Source organism: Pocillopora damicornis, chromosome 1 (genome assembly GCF_964200805.1).
Source record: "Pocillopora damicornis chromosome 1, jaPocDami1.2, whole genome shotgun sequence".
NCBI classification, from domain to species: Eukaryota; Metazoa; Cnidaria; class Anthozoa; order Scleractinia; family Pocilloporidae; genus Pocillopora; species Pocillopora damicornis.
This window is the reverse complement of record NC_142670.1, coordinates 2,997,482-3,022,500: the sequence shown is the minus strand read 5'-3', so window position 1 is coordinate 3,022,500 and position 25,019 is coordinate 2,997,482. Positions and strand designations below refer to the sequence as shown.

The following is a 25,019-nucleotide window of genomic DNA, read 5'->3' as shown; positions in this document are numbered from 1 at the left end:
TCAGAATGAAAAAGGATTAAAGCCAACGCTCGAAACGTAAAATTTAGGAACTGTTTACGGAGGCCAATTTACATTTTACATTACACCTAATGATCTTGTAAAGTTATGAATGGTTGAAAATGACAAGAAAACTGGAGTTCTAAATCTATTTTTATATTCCTGTCATATAAGAAATGGAAGGAATATATTAAAAGGCTTTTAAATTAACTTGAGAAACGAGACAATCGCTACGAAATTGGACAATTAAATTACGCAACCTGCCAACTTCGAGTAGCATTTAAGCTTGACGGTAGAGTGTCCAGCTTCACTTTAAACGATAGACATGTACAAGCATTTTCTTCAAGGATGAAGATTCCTACTAAACTATCTCTCTCTTTACTGTCCATAACAGTTCTGTGGGGAGGATGGCTTCACTGCCCTGCGGATGGAAACAAAGGTAAGTCTTTGATATTTAACTGTTTTCCTTGGCTCATCCCTCTTATGTTTAGAATTCCAGTCCATTATTTCTTCGAAAAAAGCTAGAAATGTAATACTTATGAATAGCATATTTCTGCATCTTTTTCAAAGTTATTTGTTTCATTGACTTCTAACTAATTATATTAGTACAAAGTACCAAGTTGAACTTATAATTTATGTTAAAATACCTGATAAGCTCTATGTGTCTCTCGCGAAACAAACTTGTACACGTCACCGTTTTCCGGGTAAAGTTTTTTTTATCCATCTTTGTCATTAACACTGACTTTCATTTTATATCAGCTTTGAAGCGCTTTGCCAGCTTCAGAAAGCTATAATATATACTCTCTGTAGGTTTAGCAGCAAAAACTTTCTAATAGACGGAAAAATTGAAGCAGCATCAAGTATTGGCTAACGCAAATTTCGGAGCGATATCGGATGCCCCTAACAGGAATTATTACCTAAGCGAGAGAAAGTTCCTAAAATTATGGTCCAGTGTTATTCTTTATAGTATGCTTTTCAATTGGCTTTGTACTCAAGAAAACCTTCATGATCACACATCCGTCACTGAATTCGTTGGCTTTCACGACTATGTTAGACTAAGTTGATACAGAGGATGAAGGTTTGAGAGTTTTTAAACCCTTTTTCTACCTTATCGCTCGATTACACATCTTGGAGAAGTAGATAAAAAGGAGGTTATGCTACAGTTTAAAGAGCCACTAACAATCAAATCTATGTGCTACGCGTGAAAGAAAAAACTGAATAGAAAATTCTTCCTGCTTTCCCGTCGATTTACAGGCGAAGCAACATTAATTTATCGCACGGCGATATGGATTTTTAACACTTGATTTCGTAGTTTTTAATAAAAGATTTCTAGAAATGATTTGGAAAATATTACTTTTCTTTTAAAATTAATTGACATGAAGATTTTTCAGAAAATTTTAAAAATTTGGAGTTTTTAATCGCAATTGACAAAAGTTTCATGAAAAGTATAAATTAATTACTTGCCAAAAGTGGCTTCATCTTGAACTAAAACTTTCTCAAAGTGCAAGAATATCTCGGTCCGTTGAATATCAACTTTTCAACACGGACATTTCTTGAGACCAGACATGAAACCAATTTCAAGAGGAAATAAAGTGTGTAACACTTTACAAAAATCTTCCGGGAAGACGAAAACCTTCCGGTAAGGTTTTCATCGCAGGTTCAAAATTTCTTAGAGAGTATTTACTTAACTTATTTACTTAACTTATTTACTTATTTTACGTAATTAAATGCTGTCTCACTTTGACACCTATGCTGGCATAAGGTTAAACATTGTCGACGTTATTTCTATGATCAATAAGTTTTTAATTAATGGAAAATTGTTATTGACTTTTGAGTTGAAATGACGAGAAAAACTTGCCAATCTATATTTTTTCCGGTTAAAAAAATTAACCAAAACTTTTTTCGGTAAACTTTCGGCTAAAAATCGACGGGAAGGCAGAAATTATTTTCTAATCAGTTTTTTGTTTCACGCGTAGCACATATCTTTCATTGCTAGTCGCTCTTCAGCTGCAGCGTGCGAAGCGCACTGGCTGAGTCCTCGTACTTAAGAAAACCTTCCTGATGGCATGCCCTACACCACGACGCTTTCCCAAACTGCATTTCGTTCCTTTAAATATCAGTTTTTCTGCACGATAGGTCTTGAGACTAAAAGATGATGTATGTAAACGAAATTTAAGAGGAAGAACGATTTGCAAAGAGGGAGAGTTTTGAGTCGACCATTTAAGTAGGAGCCAGGCATTAACAAAGACAAACATCAGATATTCTATTTGCTCATTAACACCAAAACAGGTGGTTTCTTCCCCTAGCTAAAATAACATAGAGTTTTACAATTCAGGCTGAACATATTTTCATGTATTTTATATATAAGGCGACATAAGCCAACCAGAGTTTTCAAACAGGTTTAAACCTGTTAAGATTGCAGGGAAAGTAAACAATCCGATATTGGCTACCGATAGAACACACAGTTGTAGTGTGAAAATTACCTCGTAATAAAAAACACTTTATTTTTAGGAAACTGAAGATTCATATTAAAGTCTGAAAATTTTCTTTTTAAAGCAATTTTATGGTAAAACGATCTCTTGCATCATTACGCGAAACGATAAGTTTGAAACCTAATTGATTTATCTTTTAGCTATCTTTTACAAACTACCTTAATACCAAAAGCCCTTTTAATGTAAAAGGCTACCATGAAGATCTAACAGCAACAATTTTTTCCCGTTATTTATTCTGTTATCAGGGAAGTCACTTTAAAAGGTTTTTTTTGTGTTTCATTAACTAACGGATTAAAAGTAGTATTGTTGTTTATTTTATTTTCTTTTTAATTTTTTTTTTTTTGTGCTGACCCAAAGTGTTGTTAAGGTACACTAATAAATTTTGTAATATCTGATATGTATTTCCCTAGCAGTGGTATTCACGTTTCTGATCAGAGTATAAGTATTTCTCAAGCTGAAATTCTGATGACATTTTTTCTTATGAATCCAATGCCTCCAGATTTTGGCTGCCGAAGTCTTAGGTTTAAGAGATCAGAAGGAGAACGTGCTCCTCAACGATACGTATTTAAAGAAATTTACTTGCCAATGGGGAAGGAGCTCATGACTCATGACTGTAGATATGAGTGCCTCATAGAGAGCAATTGTTTGTCTGTGAACATCGGCCCACCAAACGAGACAGACTTCAGGCTCTGCCAACTGAGTAATTTTGACCACGCCCAACATCGTGAAGATAAAGAAATAAAAAAAGGTTTTATTCTTTGGGCCTCTGAGGTAGGATTTTACTTTACATTACAATACAATCGTCTGAAATCAGCTTGAATGTTTTTGGTCAAGTATAGATGCTAACAGGCGTTTTTATATCCTATCAGAATTCGTGCACCAGTAATCCCTGCCTCCATAATTCCACCTGTCTCAATGGATATACCGACAAGAGATACATTTGTCTGTGTCCAGATGGTTACACGGGAGAAAACTGTGAAAAAGGTCTCACTAATATTCTTTTTTAATGTTCTGAAGGTTCTTCATCCAGCTTGCGGATAAGCTCATATCAGTCCTCGTTGTTTTCTTTGTTTAGATAGAAACGAGTGTATTGACAACTCTCATGACTGTCATGCCAAAGCTGTTTGTAATAATACCGAGGGATCATTTACGTGTAACTGTACAGAAGGTTATCAGGGGAACGGTCGGAATTGCACAGGTGAGATTCATAGATATTCATAGAGACATATTAATAATAATGAAATATTTTCATAGCATCATATCCAATGGCTTATGGCGCTTTACAAAGCCTTGTTTGGCACTTTGGCCAGACTGCATTGAACAGTTTACAATTTTTGAAGGAAACTTTTGCGAATACCCCCATTTTAAGAATTAAGGCTGTCGCGTACCCAATGCAGCGGACACGGGGTGTTGTGCACTGGAGTTCGGGGAGTATCATAGTGTAGGAATCGACAACACAAGTTGATTCAACAACGTTTAATGCTGTCGTCTGACTATGGTACACATGTGGTGAAAACTAAAAAAGGGAAATTGCAATGTACAAGATCAAAAAATGGGATGAGACTGATAACAAAACAAATGAAGTCGAAGAGAAAGGAAACTAAATACAATAAGCTGACACTTACCTCTGATCCTGTCTTTACGGGCTTAGAGAAACTGCAACGTTACCTAACTGGAAGAATCTTGTGTAAAAAGAAACTCTGATCTATATCAGTCGATCTCTTAACTCCAACTGACTGGACACCTAAGGGGCGTACCGCTACAAGGGTATACTTCACGTACACAATCGCAAATCGGGTTTATTAGGAATGCTAGCCAGGTAGTTCAAACTGTAAACAATAGTACACTTGGAAAGTTGGGGCGTAAACTCGACAAATTTTTGCAGATACCATCATTTTAAGAATTAGGGCCATATCCACAACACTAGCAGCTATGTTCCCTAATCTCTGCGACAACTGTATGAATTATTTAACCATGCAGTAGAAGGGGCGGACGGTTTTTTCTTCCTCATCCGAGAAGACTGAAATGTCTAGCCATTTTCGCTGAGAGTGATTTATCTGAAGACGAAAACAAATTACGACTAATATCTATCACAGTCAAGTTTCCTAAAAAAAATTGATGGATTTTCAAACTTTTTAGATGTGGACGAGTGTACCAGCCACATCCATGGCTGTCACTGTAATGCAAGTTGCAATAACACAGACGGCTCTTACACATGCAAATGCAAAACGGGATTAAATTGCAGTAAGTATAAGAAATGTTGTTTGATTTTTTTTAAATAGTTTTTTTCAGAAGTTTAACTGATAACGATTTGCGTGATCCACTTGAAACGGCGCCGGACATAAACTCTGATAAAATGTGCGTTTAAAACGAATACTTACCTCAATCATTGCAGCTCAGACAGATACTTTATGAGGTCTGGTTTATGACTTTTATTGATCCATATAAAGTTCATGTCCTGTCACAAGCCTGGTCAAAACATAACAACAACTGTACAATAATACATTTTCAAAACCATTAAAAAGCGGGGAATTCATCGCGCAAAACAAAATAGTTCACGTTTGATTCAGTTCCTCATTCACTGGTCACGTTTATAGACGTGATCTTGTTATCTTGAATCGCGATTAACGAAATAAGGAAAAACTCAAATCACGATTCACGATGAAAAAAATCGCCCAATCATGTTTCACATAAAAATTACAGGGGACCCTCTTGTCAATCACGGAAGCAGACAGCGAGCAAGTTTAATTTGTTTTATATAGTACCTGACATGTCTGCATTCAGATCAAATCAATCAAGCATTAATTTGGTTACTTTACAGATTTAAGTGATTTTGAGTTCGTTTCCAACTTCTGTCAGAGGAAATCAAGTACAATCCATGGAATTAAGCGAGTATTTTGTCATCAGTTCAAACACTTCCCTTGCTTAACATGAAAAACTGAACACTGATACCGAAAAAACGCAAAATAAAATTATCGATTAGTGACAAGTAAGTAATCGATTTTCTATTCAGAAAGAATAGCATCTGAACCACTTAAATAGATAATTATAAAATTTCCTGTCATCAAACTAACATTAAGGCAATCGATGAACGCTTTCAAGAACAGAGGCCTGGAGTCCAAAATGTGAAGGAAACATAAATCACGACAAAAAGTGAGAGATGACGAAAGTTTGGCAAAGAGGCTTACAATTGAAGGAGATGAAATAGAGAAAAACGAGCCCTAAGTTTTGAAACTGGCTGAATTAGAAAGATTGAAAATTTAAGCCGACGACAAAGTAATGAAATTCTGGCCGAAAATCCTAGGCACAAATGAACTTCCCCCCCCCCCCCCCCACCTCCCCCACTTGTAATTCTCAAAGACTACAAAATGCACTTGCCCCACAGGCTGTGCAATTTTGTTGTCTTTGAAAAATATATTCGTGCTTATTAAAAAAAATGCACTCGAAATCATTTTAATACCTAAGCAAATCATATGCGTTACGTTAGTTTAAAAGTGAACTTGCGCGCAGTGCGAGGTTGATAAAAAATCACAAGTATAATTTCAGACCCAAATTGCACGACACGAAATTCAATCACCATTTCATTACACCTCTTTAAAAATCGCAAAATTCAGTCGATCAAATACAGATTCTTTTAGTCTGTAAAAATATTTCCATTCGAGACAAGTGGGTACGCGTCAATTAGGAGAAAATGAATGAATGAATGAATGAGTGAAAGAAAAATGAATGCGTTAAAAAAATTGAAAAATCATTTAAATCAAGTAAATAGATAATTAATTTTAAGGAACACTTCACTGGTTTTAACCATTCCATGCCTCTTTTTTAATTTGCAAAATTATTTCCAATCATCGTTAAATAAATTTATCCATGAACGCAACTCAACAAACACTATTCTCCCAGCTTTCAAAGCTCTTTTTACCAACCTTGGTGCAACTGGAACACATGGTCCAACAAGTCTGGGTGTTAGCTACTCGGGTCACGATCATGACGGACAAGTTACACTGTCCAGCGGTATTCAACAATGGACTGTGCCGTATACTGGTGAATACAGAATAGAAGCAATAGGAGGAGCAGGAGGATACGATTCCCACCCCAACAGCGCTAAGTATCGAGGAAGAGGAGCAAGAATGATTGGAACATTCAGCTTAAGCAAGGGAGAAGTCATTCAGATACTTGTTGGTCAAGAAGGAGGGATTAACAAGCTCTACCCTTCTTCTGGCGGTGCTGGAGGTACATTTGTGGTGAGGGGAGGCAACACACCTTTGATTATAGCCGGAGGTGGAGGAGGAATACAGAATCCAAGTTCAAGACATCCAGGATGTGATGCTAATGCTGGTTCTTCGGGAAATCCTGGGTACAAGTCATGGTCAGGAGGGAACCATGGAAATGGTTCACAGATTGCTGATGGTGGTTATTCCGGTGAGTGGGTTCTTTTGGTATGTTATCATTAGTCTCCGAAACCTAAAGATTAAAATCTGGTATCCGCATATTAATTAATTCTTGTCAGAAGAAAAGGAAAACTTAAAACTGTCAAAGTCGTGATTAATGGAATTATATGAACTGTATGGCAAAAAGGTTACGGATTTATCCTTGTTAAATATTAAATGGTTTTGTTTTCGTTTTTGTCTTGTTATTGTTGTCTCTTTGTTTGCCTATGTACATTTTTTAAGTGAGGATTAAGAGCAATTCTGAAAGAATCAAACATCTTGGAGGTGAAAGTTTCAACCCCCTTTGAATCTTGCATGCAGTTAGGCATTCAGGGGATGTACAAAAACGCCCTTTTCAAAAGACTGCTGCGCTCTTGTTGAATGGTAACAACGGCTGCCCGTTCGAGGCCTGGGGCCTCGTTTTTACACAAAAACATCGCAAAAAAGTGTAAAATGTTTATCTCTCTATCTCAAGCGCAATGCAACCTTACAACTTGGTACTTCTATCATACATTTTGACATCATTTGTCTTTTCTCTGATGCATTAAATTCTTCTCGATAGGGAATGTGAACACATCATTCGATTATTAATCTCGGTACAGTTTCGGTTTTTTTTTTCCTGAATAGACGTTTGTCTGAATTTCTCCAAAGTGCACTGATTTTGAAACTAAAAAATAAGCACCTAGTTGGCTACAATATCCTAGTTTATAAGTTGTGTAAAAATATCCAATTGTGTTCTTGCACAAAGTGGCTCACAGATAAATGCTAATGAAGACTTGCAGCAGAGGAGTCGAAAGGTCCTAATTAATACACGATTGATTAGCCTCTAAGACAAACGATTAAAGGTTCATTTATCTTAAAGTATTGTTGTTGTTGTTGTTGTTTTTTTGAATAGTGCAAACTAGTCAATGAAGGTTGACGTATGAATGTTACAAGAATATTGACTCAGTTGTTGCGGGAACAATCTTAGATCGACATATATTTGATTACTAAGTCTGTCTGAGCAATTATCATCGACTTCCAATAAGCTCTGTTGTACAAAGTATCTCTGTTTTTATCAATCAAATAATGAAAAAATTCAAAAAGTCCACAGCCTCAACGTCTAGAATAAGAACCTACTTAGGACACAACTACTTTTGTTGTTGTTATTATCACTGATAGGTGGCGGCGGCGGAGGTTTCTACTCCAGCGGCAGAAGTTCAAAGCAGTTTGGTGGTACCATGGGAACTGGTGGAGAGGGTGGTAAGGGATTCTTACAGAGAGGGGTGGGAGGTAAAGCCAAGATGAAGAGTGCTGATGGTGGATTTGGTGGAGGGGCAGGTGGTTATGGATGGTCAGGGGGTGCGGGAGGAGGAGGAGGGTACTCTGGAGGAAGCAGTGGCAATCATAGCTGGAATTCTTGTGGAGGCGGTGGAGGATCTTATAATGTTGGTAAATATCAACAAAATGACTGTTGCTATCGATCAAATGGTCATGGTCAAGTGATCATAACTTTATTGTAAAGAAATATCATTGATTCACTATCAACCGTTTGCTTGAAAGGTGTACATGGCTGATCCTTGAAAACGTTTGAGTTTTGCTGTCGATCGTTTTTATGCACAATCCCATCAGTCACGATTCTCGATTTGTTTTTCTTCCTCCTAATTGGTGTATCTGTGTAGCGTTTAATTTTACATTAACTATAGATAATATAATTTGGATTTATTTATTTTATCATAATTTCTTTATTGAATTTTGTAATGAATGCGCGAGAAGGAAACTGAATTTAAACTCTTCTTTGGTTTGAAAGATTAATACTGAACTACATGGTGGATCTGAAATGCTAAAAAAGTAATACTTTTGCATTCTCTTCAGATTTAAAAGGAAGAATATCATTGAGAAAGTTTAATTACTTTTTCCAGTTACTCTTTCATTTGTTTTCATACATTTTTATGCATCCCACAGATTTATGTCAAATCAAGTCAATGAATTTCAGTTTTTGCGTGACTTTGACCGTCGCTTGGCCTTATGACTTGTTAACTGTACTAAATAAACTCTGGATAATAAACTTTGGCTTTAACTGTTCACGCATAGGTGATTTTAACCCTTTAAATCTCAAGATCTTGTTAGTAATTCTCCTTACTGTCTGCCAAATGATTCTCATTATGTTACCTTGGAGAATTTGATATCAGATCAATTAGTAATCCCACAATTTATATTTGTCTTTATTCTCATCACTTGTCTGCATGATATTGTATGGATATAGTAAGGAGAAATTCTGTCTTGGTCACTCATGTGAGTTAAAGGGTTAATAGAAATTAGATATGACAACAAGTTAGACAATGTTATGGAGCTTGAATATTCATAATGATTAGAATAAGAATCTTGAGGGGAAAAACAGCTCATGTTATTCTGCATTACAATTAGCGACAAAGTTGTTGACACATTTCGGTTGAAGATCAATTCTGGAATAGTAGACCAGATTTCTTCCTCATAGCATTACACCCACTCGTCCACAGCACAACATTGCATTTTTTTCTTCTGTCTGTGATGGAAAAATGGCATTTTATTGACTTTAGTGCAGTAAGATTTTGCACTTTTTTTTTTTTATAAAATTGAGTGGGTGACGGGGTGTTGTAGTAAACCATGTACATTAAAAAAATATTTAATAAAACATCCTTAAAAGCGATTACGTGAATGTTATGTGTCCACTAACCTTATCGCCGAATGTAGATCCACTCAAGAGCCAATCTCGTAGTTCTTCATCCATTGTAAAGTACCATGTATTCATCGAAATGCCATTGAATCATGTATTCCATTTTATTATTTGCCATCGGAATTCGGAATTTAAAAGCTTTTTTAGAGGTGCGGCTCAGCATTTTAAAATGTATGCAAATACTGAGATATTTAACAATGGATATGAAAAGAATGTTAGTTAAGGAGATAGGCTTTACCATCTGAAAAGAGGTCTCTTTTTATTAAGTTAACTGTATTTAACCCTAGATTTCGATGAATAATTGAACAGAAAAGTCAATTAAAATCGCGTGTCGCCCTATACATGTATTTAATTTTTATAGTTAAAATATATATGGTTAGATCTTCCTGCCATTGACTAGAAAAGCATTAGATTGACTTGTCACAGCTCTTGACCATCGTTTCGACGTTTATTTGTTAAATCATTTTTTCATTGTTTTCGTTTGATCTAGTTTCTTTTTCTTCTTGTTTTTGTTGTTTTTTTTTAATCAGAAATATTAAGGGCTCGCACCGTCAACAGACATATGGAAGATAGAGCTAAGGAGTCAGCGGTAGGCCGTTGAAATGGAAGATTCATTTTTTGAGTTAGAGAGTTGAAAACATTTTGATCAGAAGTTTGACAATATTTACATTAATTTCTTGTATTTACAACTCAAATAAGGTTTGTGTATATAAGTTACTGATTCCATTCAAGTGCGATTATCTCGATCCAAGCTTCAGTCGAGCTCTGTTCTTATAAAGGAGATTACATAGGAATAGAAAACCTCTCGTAAAAGCAAAAACTCCGCGAACAAAGTGATATCCAGCATGGACTCATACGAGAGAGAGAGGAGGGCTTGCAATGTCTTTTCACCTGACCCAAAAGAGGCTCTCCTTACAAAAGGAGGAAAAACTTCGTTCCTCCCCTCCCTCCTTCCCCCCCCCTCCCCTTCTCTACCCCGCCTAGTGCAAATACCCGGGAAGATGATCTCTCTTGGATCCACATGACGCATATGACGTAATTCGCATTATATTACTGGAAATATTGCACTTTGATTGTTTTAAAAGCCGTCGTCAACGACTCCCTCTCCCCCTTGTTTTAAGGTGTCGTATGCCACTACTAAAGCAATTTTCGTGCCAACTAACTTATCGCCGATTGATGATCTACATGGGAGCCATTTTTTCGGTTTTCGATCCGTTGTGAGATACTCATGCCATTTCATCTAATTGTTCCCAAAAAGGGGACTACGTCATCCGCCGCAACGATTATGGCTTTCATGAAAAATATTTTGAGTTGCAATTTAAATTGTACCACTCTGTTTAACCACTAGAGTAAGTTTTTTAGTAAGTGTCTTCCACAAGGTTTTCTTTCGGCAGATGTTTACAGCGAGAAATTCCCGGATTCCAGATGTTAAGGAAAACTTACTTATTTAAAGAGTTTCAGTTGTTCACTTTTACGCAAGATACATTTGCGTGCTTTCTTCACGATATTCAAGAATTGGCTTAGCATACTAGACATTCTGTTATATTATATTTATTGAAAAGAACGATATCCCAGTCTGATCACTGATCATATGAAAGAAAACCCGAGATTTAAAATATAATGCCGAAAACAAAATCCCAAACAGGTCATACAAAACATCAAAAGTGAGCTTTTGATTTACACTTAGCTGTGAAATAAAATTATATACATATATATATATGAATAGATTTCGTACCTAGCAATGAGATCAGCCTCAAATCTCTGAGAGTGACTGGCAGCTAATTTCTCCAAACAGTATCACTGTTGAATGAAGCACAAACGTCATGAGAATTAAGGAAATGATCACAAACTAGTAAAGCTCGTGATTTTAAACAAATTGTCCTTATTAATATCACAGGTTATGTACAAAGAACGATATGGAGAATATACATTTTGATGTTGGGATTTAAAGGTGTATTTTACCAACTGGTTGCTGAGTTTACTTTGGTTTTGGTTTAACACGCTCTTGTGAGAAGACCTTTAACCCTTTAACTCCCATGAGTGACCAAGACAGAATTTCTCTTTATAATAACATATAGATTTAGCCAAGCCTAAAAGTGGGGCTCGCATTTTTTTCTTCCCGCACGTCTCAAGGGCAGAACGCCTTGCCCCGGCCAGGACTAGAACCCGGGTCGTCCGACTCGAAGCCCAGCGCACTGACCCCTGGACTACCGAACAAAGCCGTGGCGTTGACGCGCCCGCGGTACAGTTGACCACGCGTGTTAAAAGTAGCACCTTATACGGTCGTACGGTCGTACATCCAAATTTTTTTCCACATGATGGGTTACTACGATATTGTATAATTATGGGCTACGCTCTGCGAGCGCCGCTATTAATACAATATCAAACAGATGAGTGATGAGAATAAAGAAAAATATCAATTTTGGGATAATTAGTTGATCCAATACTAAATTCTCTGAACTAACAATATAAGAATTGTATAGTTGACAGCAAAGAGAATTACAAATTTGATCCGGCAGTTGAAGGGTTGAACTCTCTAAGATTAAAAGCGGAGAGTGTGTCATGTTGTTGACAAAAGACGGTCTTTAACGGAGTGATGGCTTTTACGGCTCACGGCTAAATTTTTTACAATTTACGGCTATCGATCGTTTACATATATTCATTGTGTTTACCTCAAATTTCACTCCCTCACTTTTCTTTTGCAGCTTACGGCTAAATTTTTGGCCGTTTTACAGCCAACAGTTACTCATTAAAACCGTCAGGGAACACTTCTCCTTTTTTGTCCCTGTGCGGCATCACGTAACCAGACGGGCTTCAAAATATCACCGTGATCAGGAGGAGGATCCGGTGGCGCGGCTCTCAGCCCACCTCTTCCTTCAACTTCATGTCTTATCTTAAATTCTTCCAAAAACAGAGGGCAAGTTGCTACTCAAATGGAAATATCAACGATTCATATATGTTGAAATCGTTCTTAGCTTATTGAAGCTCTAGTGTAACAAAAGAAAACCGTGTTTGGGCACCCCTAATCTCTTACCCAGATCCTACCATATAACTGACGGTTAAAACCGATTGGCCATTGAAGGTCTGGGTACGAGACTTGAAAACCTCCTCGGCCAAAATTCATAGACTCTCCTTATTCCTTTAACCTCCAAGAGTGACCAGAATCTAATTTATCCCTGCAATAATAAAATGGAATTCTTCACTAAGATCATGAGAATAAAGTAAATAATCACCAAGCCAGGAAGCTTTGTTTTTTAAACAGTCTCCTTATCAGCAGCAGTGGAAATATAAAGGGAAAGTATGGAGAATATTCATTCTGATCTTAGGATGTAAAGTGTTCAGCGTCCGTTTAGCTTGTTATTCGTATTTAACATGAGTGTTCCGAAATCAGCTGAAGAATTAGTTAACAGAATTCTCGATACGCGTTAGTTTCATGAAATAAAAATTCCCGATCATCGTCTTTATATTTCATCAATTTATCGCTTCATCAATATTTTTTCTTTCGATTTTTATCGCTTTTCTTATTTTTTATGTGATTATTTTCATTTTTCTTTCTGAAATTGTCAAGGAAGTTCCAGGAGATGACATGGACACTACGTTTCATCGTGTTGTGAGGTTGCGTGGCCTGCGCGCAAATTTTCATAAAAGCTGCGATGCATGCGGCAAACATTTGGCGCTTTAAGGAAAAATTCTGAATATTCAACAGAAAGCGGGGAGATTGAGGGACAGGATAAATTAAAAGATCAGGAAGAAAAAAGGATTATGAAATATGTCGAAAGTATAAATATCGATGGGGTACTCTTTTGTTAGAATAAAAACCTATCGACGAAAATTTTGGTGCCTATTAACAATAATGGAGCAAAGAGTGAAATCGAAATCAAAGAGGTTTCAGAGAAGACGACAAAAATATGATATTTCAAATCAAATGATGCTTTAAATAATCTTCTAGATGATTCTAAGGGTGGCTTTGCGCAGGTCATCTTCAATGCAGCCTGCTGTTTTCATATTTGACGATCTCCAGCTGCCACACAGGAAGATAACAATTTGCCACATAATGAATATATCAAAGATATATTTTTGAACCCTCGTAAAGTCACTAACAGAAGGAGAATTTAGTTTTCTTTTCTTGCTTACCCAAACACAAATCAAGTAAGATGAACGAATGTCAATGTTGCAGAAGTATTTGACTCAATGAGCCTACATTTACAAATAAACAGTCTGTGGTGCTTCGTCGGTAGGGGGTATTAAAAGATCGGTTTTATCAGCTGAGTTGATAGAGTAACTTTGCTACTGTAAAGAGTTTCTAAGCCGACGTCTCGAGCATTAGCCCTTCGTCAGAATGAAAAAGGATTAAAGCCAACGCTCGAAACGTCAACTTTAGGAACTGTTTACGGAGACCAATTTACATTTTACATTACACCTAATTATCTTGTAAAGTTATGAATGGTTGAAAATGACAAGAAAACTGAAGTTCTAAATCTATTTTTATACTCCTGTCATAGAAGAAATGGAAGGAACATATTAAAAGGCTTTTAAATTAACTTGAGAAACGAGACGATTGCTACCAGATTGGACAATTTTTAAACAATGACGCAACTTCGTCAACTTCGAATAGCATTAAAGCTTGACGGTAGAGTGTCCTGCTTCACTGTAAACGATAAACATATACAAGCATTTTTTTCAAGGATGAAGATTCCCTCTAAACTATCTCTAGCTTTGCTGTCCATAACAGTTCTGTGGGGAGGATGGCTTCACTGCCCTGCGGATGGAAACAAAGGTAAGTCTTTGATATTTAACTGTTTTCCTTAGCTCATCCCTCTTTTGTTTACAATTCCAGTCCGTTATTTCTTCGAAAAAAGCTAGAAATGTAATACTTGTGAAAAGCATATTTCTGCTTCTTATTCAAAGTTATTTGTTTCATTGACTTCTAACTAATTATATCAGTAGAAAGTACTAAGTTGAACTTATAATTTACGTTAAAATACCTGATAAGCTCTATGTGTCTTTCGCGAAACAAACTTGTACACGTCACCGTTTTCGGGGTAAAGTTTTTTTTTATCCATCTTTGTCATTAAGACTGACTTTCATTTTATATCAGCTTTGAAGCGCTTTGCCAGCTTCAGAAAGCTATAATATATACTCTCTGTAGGTTTAGCAGCAAAAAATTTCTAATAGACGGAAAAATTGAAGCAGCATCAAGTATTGACTAACGCAAATTTTGGAGCGATATCGAATGCCCCTAACAGGAATTATTACTTAAGCGAGAGAAAGTTCCTAAAATTATGGTCCAGTGTTATTCTTTATAGTATGCTTTTCAATTGGCTTTGTATTCAAGAAAACCTTCATGATCACACATCCGTCAATTCGTTGGCTTTCACGACTATGTTAGACCGGCTAAGTTGATACAGAGGATGAAAGTTTGAGAGTTTTTAAACCCTTTTTCTACCTTATCGCTCGATTACACATTTTGGAGATTTTTTTTTTGGATTTTTAACACTTGATTTCGTAGTTTTTGATAAAATATTTCTAGAAATGATTTGGAAAATATTACTTTTCTTTTCAAATTAATTGACATGAAGATTTTTCAGAAAATGTTAAAAATTTGGAGTTTTTAATCGCAATTGACAAAAGTTTCATGAAAAGTATAAATTAATTACTTGCCAAAAGAGGCTTCATCTTGAACTAAAACTTTCTCAAAGTGCAAGACTATCTCGGTCCGTTAAATATCAACTTTTCAACACGGGCATTTCTTGAGACCAGACATGAAACCAATTTCGAGAGGAAATAGAGTGTCTAACACTTTACGAAAATCTTCCGGGAAGACGAAAACCTTCCGGTAAGGTTTTTATCGCCGATCCAAGCGGGAGCGACGTGCATCAGTGATCGCAGTAGTAATACACACTAGATAATTGCCCTTTTAGCTTTATTACACTATGAACATTTCGGTCTGCTAAATATCACTCTTGCAGCATTCTATGTCCTTGAGACCAAAAGATAATGCATGTAAACGAAATTTGAGAGGAAGAAGTATTTGCAACGAAGGGGAGGTTTTAGTCGCCCATTAGGAAATTTAAAAAATTTAGTTTCTGCCTTGAAGGTTATACCTTACAAGAGAATAGGAACAAACTTACTCTATTCAGGGCTATGTATTTTGGTTGTTTGTTAAACAACGCCATAACAGGTGGTTTAGAGCTTTAACTAAAAAAAAAACAACAATTTTCTAGATCTTCATAACAACATTTTAAAAAAATTGATGCATAGAAAGGAATAAACCAACCTTGGTTTCCCATCGCTTCAAAATTGCTTAGAGAGTTTTGTTTTTCAAGAAATACTATTTTGGATACAGATGAAGTGCATACGAGTTCTGTAGCACTTTGTAATAATCGTCACACTTTGTAATACCTGTCGGATTTTGCATTAACATTTTTTTTGCAACTTGTAATTATATGCTGTCCCACTTTGGAACCTGAGCTGGCGTAAAGTTAAACATTGTCGACGTTATTTTTATGATCGATAAGATTTTTAAGGAATGGAAATTGTGGTCGATTTTTAAGTTGAAATGGCAAGAAAAACTTGCCAATCTGTCTTATTTTCCGGTTAAAAAAATGAAAAAAAAAAATTTCGGCCGTAAATTTTCGGCTAAATTTGAGAGGAAGAAAGATTCGCAGCGAAGGGAAGGTTTTAGTCGCCCACCCAAGCGGAAGCCACTGTTACGTAATAAATGCTGTCTCACTTTGACACCTATGCTGGCATAAGGTTAAACATTGTCGACGTTATTTCTATGATCAATAACTTTTTAAGTAATGAAAAATAGTTGTTGACTTTTGAGTTGAAATGACGAGAAAAACTTGCCAATCCATATTTTTTCCGGTTAAAAAAATTAACCAAGATTTTCCTCAGTAAACTTTCGGCTAAAAATCGACGGGAAGGCAGAAATTATTTTCTAATCAGTTTTTTTTCACGCGTAGCACATATCTTTCATTGTTAGTCGCTCTTCAGCTGCAGCGTGCGAAGCGCACTGGCTGAGTCCTCGTACTTAAGAAAACCTTCATGATGCATGCCCTACACCACGACGCTTTCCCAGACTGCATTTCGTTCCTTTAAATATCAGTTTTTCTGCACGATAGGTCTTGAGACTAAAATATGATGTATGTAAACGAAATTTAAGAGGAAGAACGATTTGCAAAGAGGGAGAGTTTTTAGTCGACCATTTAAGTAGGAGCCAGGCATTAACAAAGACAAACATCAGATATTCTATTTGCTCATTAACACCAAAACAGGTGCTTTCTCTTCCCCTAGCTAAAATAACATAGAGTTTTACAATTCAGGCGGAACATATTTTCATATATTTTATATATAAAGTGACATAAGCCAACCAGAGTTTTCAAACAGGTTTAAACCTGTTAAGATTGCAGGGCAAATAAAAAATCCCATATTGGCTACCGATGGAACACACAGTTGTAGTGTAAAAATTACCTCGTAATAAAAAACACTTTATTTTTATGAAACTGAAGATTCATATTAAAGTCTGAAAATTTTCTTTTTAAAGCAATTTTATGGTAAAATAATCTCTTGCATCACATCTTACGCGAAACGATAAGTTTGAAACCTAATTGATTTATCTTTTAGCTATCTTTTACGAACTACCTTAATACCAAAAGCCCTTTTAATGTAAAAGGCTATCATGAAGATCTAACAGCAACATTTTTTCCCGTTATTTATTCTGTTATCAGGGAAGTCACTTTAAAAGTTTTTTTTTGTGTTTCATTAACTAACGGACTGAAAGTAGTATTGTTGTTTATTTTATTTTCTTTTTAAATTTTTTTTTTTTTTTGTGCTGACCCAAAGTGTTTTTAAGGTACACTAATAAATTCTGTAATATCTGATATGTATTTCCCTAGCAGTAGTATTCACGTTTCTGATCAGAGTATAAGTATTTCTCGAGCTGAAATTCTGATGACATTTTTTCTAATGAATCCAATGCCTCCAGATTTTGGCTGCCGAAGTCTTAGGTTTAAGAGATCAGAAGGAGAACGTGCCCCTCGACGTTACGTATTTAAAGAAATTTACTTGCCAATGGGGGAGGAGCTCATGACTCATGACTGCAGATATGAGTGCCTCATGGAGAGCAACTGTCTGTCTGTGAACATTGGCCCACCAAACGAGACAGGCCTCAGGCTCTGCCAACTGAGTAATTTTGACCACGCCCAACATCGTGAAGATAAAGAAATAAAAAAAGGTTTTATTCTCTGGGCCTCTGAGGTAGGATTTTACTTTACATTTCAATCGCATGAAATCAGCTTGAATGTTTTCGGTCAAGTATAGATGCTAACAGGCGTTTTTCTATCCTATCAGAATCCATGCTCCAGTAATCCTTGCCTCCATAATTCCACCTGTCTCAATGGATATACCGACAAGAGATACATTTGTCTGTGTCCAGATGGTTACACGGGAGAAAACTGTGAAAAAGGTCTCACTAATATTCTTTTTTAATGTTCTGAAGGTTCTTCATCCATCTTGCGGATAAGCTCATATCAGTCCTCATTGTTTTCTTTGTTTAGATAGAAACGAGTGTATTGACAACTCTCATGACTGTCATGCCAAAGCTGTTTGTAATAATACCGAGGGATCATTTACGTGTAGCTGTACAGAAGGTTATCAGGGGAACGGTCGGAATTGCACAGGTGAGATTCATAGATATTCATAGAGACATATTAATAATAATGAATTATTGTTTTTTCAGAGGGCACGGTAACGAATCTTGCAATCTGATTGGTTCTTTACCCGGTCAGTATTTTCCTATCTCTGCCCACGGGCCACGGTAACGCTTTCGTGAGTTGCCGAGTACATCACAACTTTCGTTGTCATTTTTTATAAATATACCTCGTTTTCCGGCTGGGCAGTATTTTTAAGCAAACATGTCGGTCACTACCTCAAGCCGATAAATAACTTATGAATCCTCCCTTTTCTCTCTATCAAATCACTTTGGTTGACAGAAAAATATTGGTTTCAGAATGAATTTGTATAAACAATAGTGTCATTACGTTGGTTGACAAGCGGCCTAAAAACCGTCTGCAATTAATTTTAATCGTTCACAAAAAGTACCCAGAAAGTTGAAACGTGAGGTATTTGGTTACAGTTAAACTGAACGATGGAACTTTCATTCATTTAATATCTGAATTTTCTCGAGCAATTTGTTCATAGTAAAAAAAAAGCGAGCGAAGTTTTAATTTAAGTTCTACAACAAATATACGCTCATGGTGAGTCTTTCCAATTCCGTTCAATTTGGACATTTGTACCTTAAATTGCACAACAGAAAGTGAAGGAATTGAGAAAAGGCTGCATTAAATTCCCTTGTGTCTCGTTGGAGTGTGCCGTTCGAATTTAGTTTTTGTGAAGGAAAGATCAGAGTTAAACATGCCATTTCAGCAAACAAACGAGCAAACTCCCACAACTTCAAAATAAAAAATTGAATTTACTCACAATTTCTTTCCTCGCCGTTTACTTAATGAACAGAGGTAAGTCTTCGTACATGAATGAATGGTCGATGAGAGTAAATAATACTTTCCGTTAGATCATTAATTGATTTTTAAGAAAACATTGTCGTGACAGTCCTTGCCAAACTAGTTCTGTTGGTTTTCAAATGTTCCTACGATTTTTTTTTCTTGCGCGCTCTCTAATTGACAGGTGTCAGATTGTGACCCCCGTACTTGTAAAAATAATGTTTCAAAGTTTGTTTGGAAGCCTTTTAAATCACCTTTATCGTTACGGATATGAAAATGTTTCGCTGAGGAATCTCTCTTAAATTTGCATCACCTCTATTTTAACTACCATTTACTCACTCAAAAATTGTTCAATTTATGGAAGATCTTGCCGTATTTACGGCCATAAGTCATTCGGGTTCTATCGGAAAGAATTTCGTCAAGTTTAAAAACAATAAATATGTTATTTACCGGCTAAGGGTCGGTCCGTATGGTGAAAAACTGTGACCTCGGTCTTGAAAATGCTGCCCTCGGCCTACGGCCTCGGGCAGTATTTTCAAGACCTCGGTCACAGTTTTTCGCCATACGGACCTCCCAGCCGGCAAATAACATATATATATTTTCATAGCGTCATATCCAATGGCTTATGGCGCTTTACAAAGCCTTGTTTGGCACTTTGGCCGGACTGCATTGAACAGTTTACAATTTTTGAAGGAAACTTTTGCGAATACCCCCATTTTAAGAATTAAGGCTGTCGCGTACCCTATGCAGCGGACACGGGGTGTTGTGCACTGGAGTTCGGGGAGTATCACAGTGTAGGAATCCACAATACAAGTTGATTCAACAACGTTTAATGCTGTCGTCTGACTATGGTACACATGCGGTGAAAACTAAAAAAAGGAAATTGTAATGTACAAGATCAAGAAATGGGATGAGATTAATAACAAAACAAATGAAGTCGAAGAGAAAGGAAACTAAATACAATAAGCTGACACTTACCTCTGATCCTGTCTTTACGGGCTTAGAGAAACTGCAACGTTACCTAACTGGAAGAATCTTGTGTAAAAAGAAACTCTGATCTATCTCCGTCGATCTCTTAACTCCAACTGACTGGATACTTAAGGGGCGTACCGCTATAAGGGTATACTTCACGTATACAATCGCAAATCGGGTTTATTAGGAATGCTAGCCAGGTAGTTTAAATTGTAAACAATAGTACACTTGGAAGGTTGGGGCGTAAACTCGACAAATTTTTGCAGATACCCTCATTTTAAGAATTAGGGCCATACCACAACACTAGCAGCTATGTTCCCTAATCTCTGCAATAAGTGTATGAATTATTTAACGATGCAGTAGAAAGGGCGGACGGTTTTTTCTTCCTCATCCGAGAAGACTAAAATGTCTAGCCATTTGCGCTGAGAGTGATTTATCTGAAGACGAAAACAAATTACGACTAATATCTATCACAGTCAAGTTTGCTAAAAAAAATTGATGGATTTTCAAACTTTTTAGATGTGGACGAGTGTACCAGCCACATCCATGGCTGTCACTATAATGCAAGTTGCAATAACACAGACGGCTCTTACACATGCAAATGCAAAACGGGATTCAATTGCAGTAAGTATAAGAAATGTTTTTTGTTTTTTTTTATACTTTTTTTCAGAAGTTTAACTGATAACGATTTGCATGTTCCGCTTGAAACGGCGCCGGACATAAACTCTGATAAAATGTGCGTTTAAAACGAATACTTACCTCAATCATTGCAGCTCAGACAGATAATTTATCATTCGATGTAAATCGTGACAACGGGAAATACTAATCCTATGCAAGCACACCTTCCCTCTACCAAATGAACACTGAAACAACCTGAAATCTACGAAATCGAGGTCGTACGAATTACATTTAATGGGCTTAGGATTCTATCAGGGCAATGACCAGGAACTAAATAAGACGAGTTTTCCATAGATTTCGCTGAAGTGGTTCATTTCTTGATATGTTTATACAGGAATCCGCCCGAAAACCCCTCCTGACTCCTCCTATGATGAGTAACCCGTACCCTAAATTTTCCTCCAAACAGTAAAAATAATTTCAAATTTCTCAGAGTAGGAAAACTTAAGATCTGAACTGCCCTTAACGAGCTTAATGTTATGTATTTGTTCTCTCAGCTGTTTAAACTGATCAGACGACCAGCTGCCAGACTAAACATAAACATTCGTGATAAAGAAGAAATTACAACTTAATAAAAAAAATGGATGTCAATTTTACATTTTCCTCTCAGCATTCAAAGCCGTGTTCTCAAATCTCAATGCCACTGGAAGATGTGGTCCAACATCGCTCGGAAGTTACTACGTAGGTCAGGATCATGACGGACAAGTTGCTCTGTCCAGCGGTATTCAACAGTGGACTGTGCCGCACACTGGTGATTACAGAATAGAAGCAATAGGGGCAGCTGGAGGGTACGAACTGAAGATTAACAACTCTCAGTACCGCGGGAGAGGAGCAAGAATGATTGGAACATTCCGCTTAAACAAGAGTGAAGTCATCCAGGTACTTGTTGGTCAAGAAGGAGGAATAAACAAGGCGAGTTATTCTTCTGGAGGTGGTGGAGGTACATTTGTAGTGAGAGGAGCCAACACACCTTTGATAATAGCTGGAGGCGGAGGAGGGGTAGCACGTGTATATTCAAGACATACAGAATGTGACGCCAGCTTAAACACGACAGGGAATCCTGGGTACAGATCATGGGCAGGGGGGAGCAATGGACATGGTGCACAGACTGCTGATTCTGGATTCTCAGGTAAGAATATTTTTCAATCATCTTTAGCATTTCAGCATTATGGTGGTAATTTAAAAATTTCGTACGAAATGTTTATTCTGCCATAATCTCACGATATCCCCATTAAAAGTTTTCTAATTAATTAATATCATGATATTTCAGGTGGTGGTGGTGGCGGGTTTTACTCCAGTGGAAGAAGTGGAATCGATTTCAATGGGACCAAGGGACGTGGTGGGGAGGGTGGTAAGGGATTTCTGCAGAGAGGGGTCGGTGGGAGATCAAAGTATTTCGACGTCTATGGTGGGTTTGGCGGAGGAGGTGGAGCTTGGGGATGGTTTAGAGGAGGAGGAGGAGGAGGAGGAGGATACTCTGGGGGAGGCAGTGGACGTCATCATAACGATGCCTGTGGGGGTGGTGGTGGATCCTACAATGTTGGAGACAACCAGAAGAGTGAATGTTGTTACAACAAGTCTGGCCATGGTCAGGTGACCATCACATTACTTCAGGAAAAACAACCGAACCACTTGCCATCCAATGCATAGGTGATTTTAACCCTTTAACTCCCAAGATCTCATTAGTAATTCTCATTACTGTCTGCCAAATGATTCTCATTATGTTAGCTTGGAGAATCTGATATCAGATCAATTAGTAATCCCACAATTTATTTTTTGTCTTTGTTCTCATCACTTGTCTGCATGATATTGTATAGATATAGTAAGGAGAAATTCTGTCTTGGTCACTAATGGGAGTTAAAGGGTTAATAGAAATTAGATATGACAACAAGTTAGACAATGTTATGGAGCTTGAATATTCATAATGATTAGACTAAGAATCTTGAGGGGAAAAACAGTTCATGTTATTCTAGATGGAAAAACGGCATTTCATTGACTTTAGTGCTGTAAAATTTTGCATTTTTTTTATAAAATTGAGTGGGTGACGGGGTGTTGTAGTAAACCCTGTACATTAAAAAAGTATTTAATAAAACATCTTTAAAAGCGATTACGTGAATGTTATGTGTCAACTAACGTTATCGCCGAATGTAGATCCACTCAGGAGCCAATCTCGTAGTTCTTGATCCATTGTATAATACCATGTATTCATCGAAATGCCATTCAATCATGTATTCCGTTTGATTATTTACTATCAGAATTTGGAATTTAAAAGCTTTTTTAGAGGTGCGGCTCTTAAAAAAATGTATGCAAATACTGAGATATTTAACAATGGATAGAAGAAGAGAGTTATTTAAGGAGATAGGCTTTACCATCTGAAAAGAGGTCTCTTTTTATTAAGTTAACTGTATTTAACCCTAGATTTCGATGAATAATTGAATAGAAAAGTCGATTAAAATCAGGTGTCGCCCTATACATGTATTTAATTTTTATAGTTAGAACATCTATGGTAAGATCTTCCTGCCATTGACCAGGAAAGCATTAGATTGACTTTTCACAGCTCTTGACCATTGTTACGACATTTATTTGTTAAATAATTTTTTATTATTATTATTATTATTGTTTTTGTTCGATCCAGTTTGTTTTTTCCTTCTTGTTTTTGCTCTTGTTTCTTATATCAGAAATACCGAAGGCTTACACAGTCAACAGACATATAGGAGATAGAGCTAAGGAGTCAGCGGTAAGCCGTAAAGATGGAAGAATCTTTTTTGAGTGAGAGAGTTGAAAACATTTTGATTAAAAGTTTGACAATATTTACATTAATTTCTTGTATTTACAACTCAAATAAGGTTTGTGTATATAAGTTACTGATTCCATGCAAGTGCGATTATCTCGATCCAAGCTTCAGTCGAGCTTTGTTCTTATAAAGGAGATTACATAGGAATAGAAAACCTCTCGTAAAAGCAAAAACTCCGCGAACAAAGTGATATCCGGCCTGGACCCATATGAGAGAGAGAGGAGGGCTTGCAATATCTTTTCACGTGACCTCAAATAGCTCAATCTGTGTAAGAGGCTCTTCTAATAACAAGAGGAAAAAACTTCGGTCCTCCCCTCCCCCCTCCCTACCCTTCTCTACCCCGCCTAGTGCAAATACCCGGTAAGATGATAGCTCTTGGATCCACTTAACGCATATGACGTAATTCACATTATATTAGTGGAAATATTGCACTTTGATTGTTTTAAAAGCCTTTAAGGTGAATACACTTCAGTTAGTTTAGGTGGTAAATTAAAGCTGTTGCTGCATTTTAAGTGGTTCTAGAAATTTAGTGTCAAGCTATCAATAAAAAAAAGTTCTCCAATATATTGTTTAATTGCGTGTCCGTTCCAACATATTCATTCCTTTAAGGACAATGAAAGATTGGAACACTGTACAAAATAACCCCAGCTTTTTCCTGTGCGAAAGCGAAGAGAGGGAAATTTAGCCAAAATAACTGATTAAAAAGAAATGACAGATGAAAATTCATCATAGGGGCAACGTCAACGACTCCCTCTCCCCCTTGTTTTAAGGTGTGGTATGCCACTACTAAAACATCTTTTCTGTCAACTAACTTATCGCCGATTGACCATCTACATAGGAACCATTTTTTCGGTTTTCGATCCATTGTGAGATATTCATGCCATTTCATCTAATTGTTCCCGAACTGGGGACTACGTCATCCGCCGCAACGATTATGGCTTTCAAGAAAAATATTTTGAGTTTCAACTAAAATTGTACCACTCTGTCTAACCATTAGAACAAGTTTTTTCGGAAGTGCCTTCGACCAGGTTTTCTTTCAGCAGATGTTTACAGCGAGAAATTCCCGGATTCCAGATGATAAGGAAAACTTTTTTATTTAAAGAGTTTCAGTTGTTCACTTTTACGCAGGATACATTTGCGTGCTTGCTTCACGATATTCAGTGAATTCGCGTAGCATACTAGCTAGACATTCTGTTATATTATATTTATTGATAAGAACGATATCCCAGTCTGATAACTGATCACATAAAAGAAAACCCGAGATTTAAACTATAATGCCGAAAACAAAATCCCAAACAGGTCATTCAAAGCGTCAAAACTGACTCAATTAAAACAATGATTTTAAACTCACTCTGAGCTTTTGATTTACACTTACCTGTGAAATAAAATTGTATATATAAAAATGTATATATGAATAAATTTCACTGTTGAATGAAGCACAAACGTCATGAGAATCAAGGAAAT

At 36.7% G+C, this 25,019-nt stretch overlaps 2 protein-coding genes across 4 annotated transcripts in view; both read left to right on the top strand.

Annotated features, from left to right (window-relative positions):
* The window catches only part of LOC149051335 (uncharacterized), a 52,371-nt gene extending 42,442 nt beyond the window's left edge, over positions 1 to 9,929 (top strand). The window contains exons 1-5 of one of the 3 annotated variants that reach the window (XM_089199477.1): positions 1,934 to 3,260; positions 3,359 to 3,473; positions 4,629 to 4,733; positions 6,390 to 6,908; positions 8,078 to 9,929. In XM_089199477.1, the coding sequence (XP_089055603.1) occupies positions 2,886 to 3,260; positions 3,359 to 3,473; positions 4,629 to 4,733; positions 6,390 to 6,908; positions 8,078 to 8,418 (1,455 nt within the window). In that variant the 5' untranslated portion in view covers positions 1,934 to 2,885 and the 3' untranslated portion in view covers positions 8,419 to 9,929. Of the gene's footprint in view, positions 1 to 1,933; positions 3,261 to 3,358; positions 3,474 to 4,628; positions 4,734 to 6,389; positions 6,909 to 8,077 lie in introns of those variants that run through there. The other 2 variants (XM_089199471.1, XM_089199464.1) reach the window with 2 other exon arrangements.
* A 4,113-nt stretch (positions 9,930 to 14,042) lies between these two features.
* Positions 14,043 to 24,126, top strand: LOC149051334 (uncharacterized). Its single transcript, XM_089199482.1, has 4 exons — positions 14,043 to 14,388; positions 20,606 to 20,710; positions 21,372 to 21,890; positions 22,032 to 24,126. Exons 1-4 carry the CDS (start codon positions 14,199 to 14,201, stop codon positions 22,409 to 22,411), a joined length of 1,194 nt encoding a protein of 397 aa, XP_089055608.1. The 5' UTR covers positions 14,043 to 14,198; the 3' UTR covers positions 22,412 to 24,126.
* The last annotated feature ends 893 nt before the right edge of the window (positions 24,127 to 25,019 follow it).

What these genes read in the sequence shown, in the direction of transcription:
- LOC149051334 (XM_089199482.1), top strand. Translation starts at nt 14,199, where the DNA reads ATGACGCAACTTCGTCAACTTCGAATAGCATTAAAGCTTGACGGTAGA. An exon ending in CCCTGCGGATGGAAACAAAG is followed by an intron (nt 14,389 to 20,605) that starts GTAAGTCTTTGA and finishes CAAACTTTTTAG; the next exon opens with ATGTGGACGAGTGTACCAGC. An exon ending in CAAAACGGGATTCAATTGCA is followed by an intron (nt 20,711 to 21,371) that starts GTAAGTATAAGA and finishes TTTTCCTCTCAG; the next exon opens with CATTCAAAGCCGTGTTCTCA.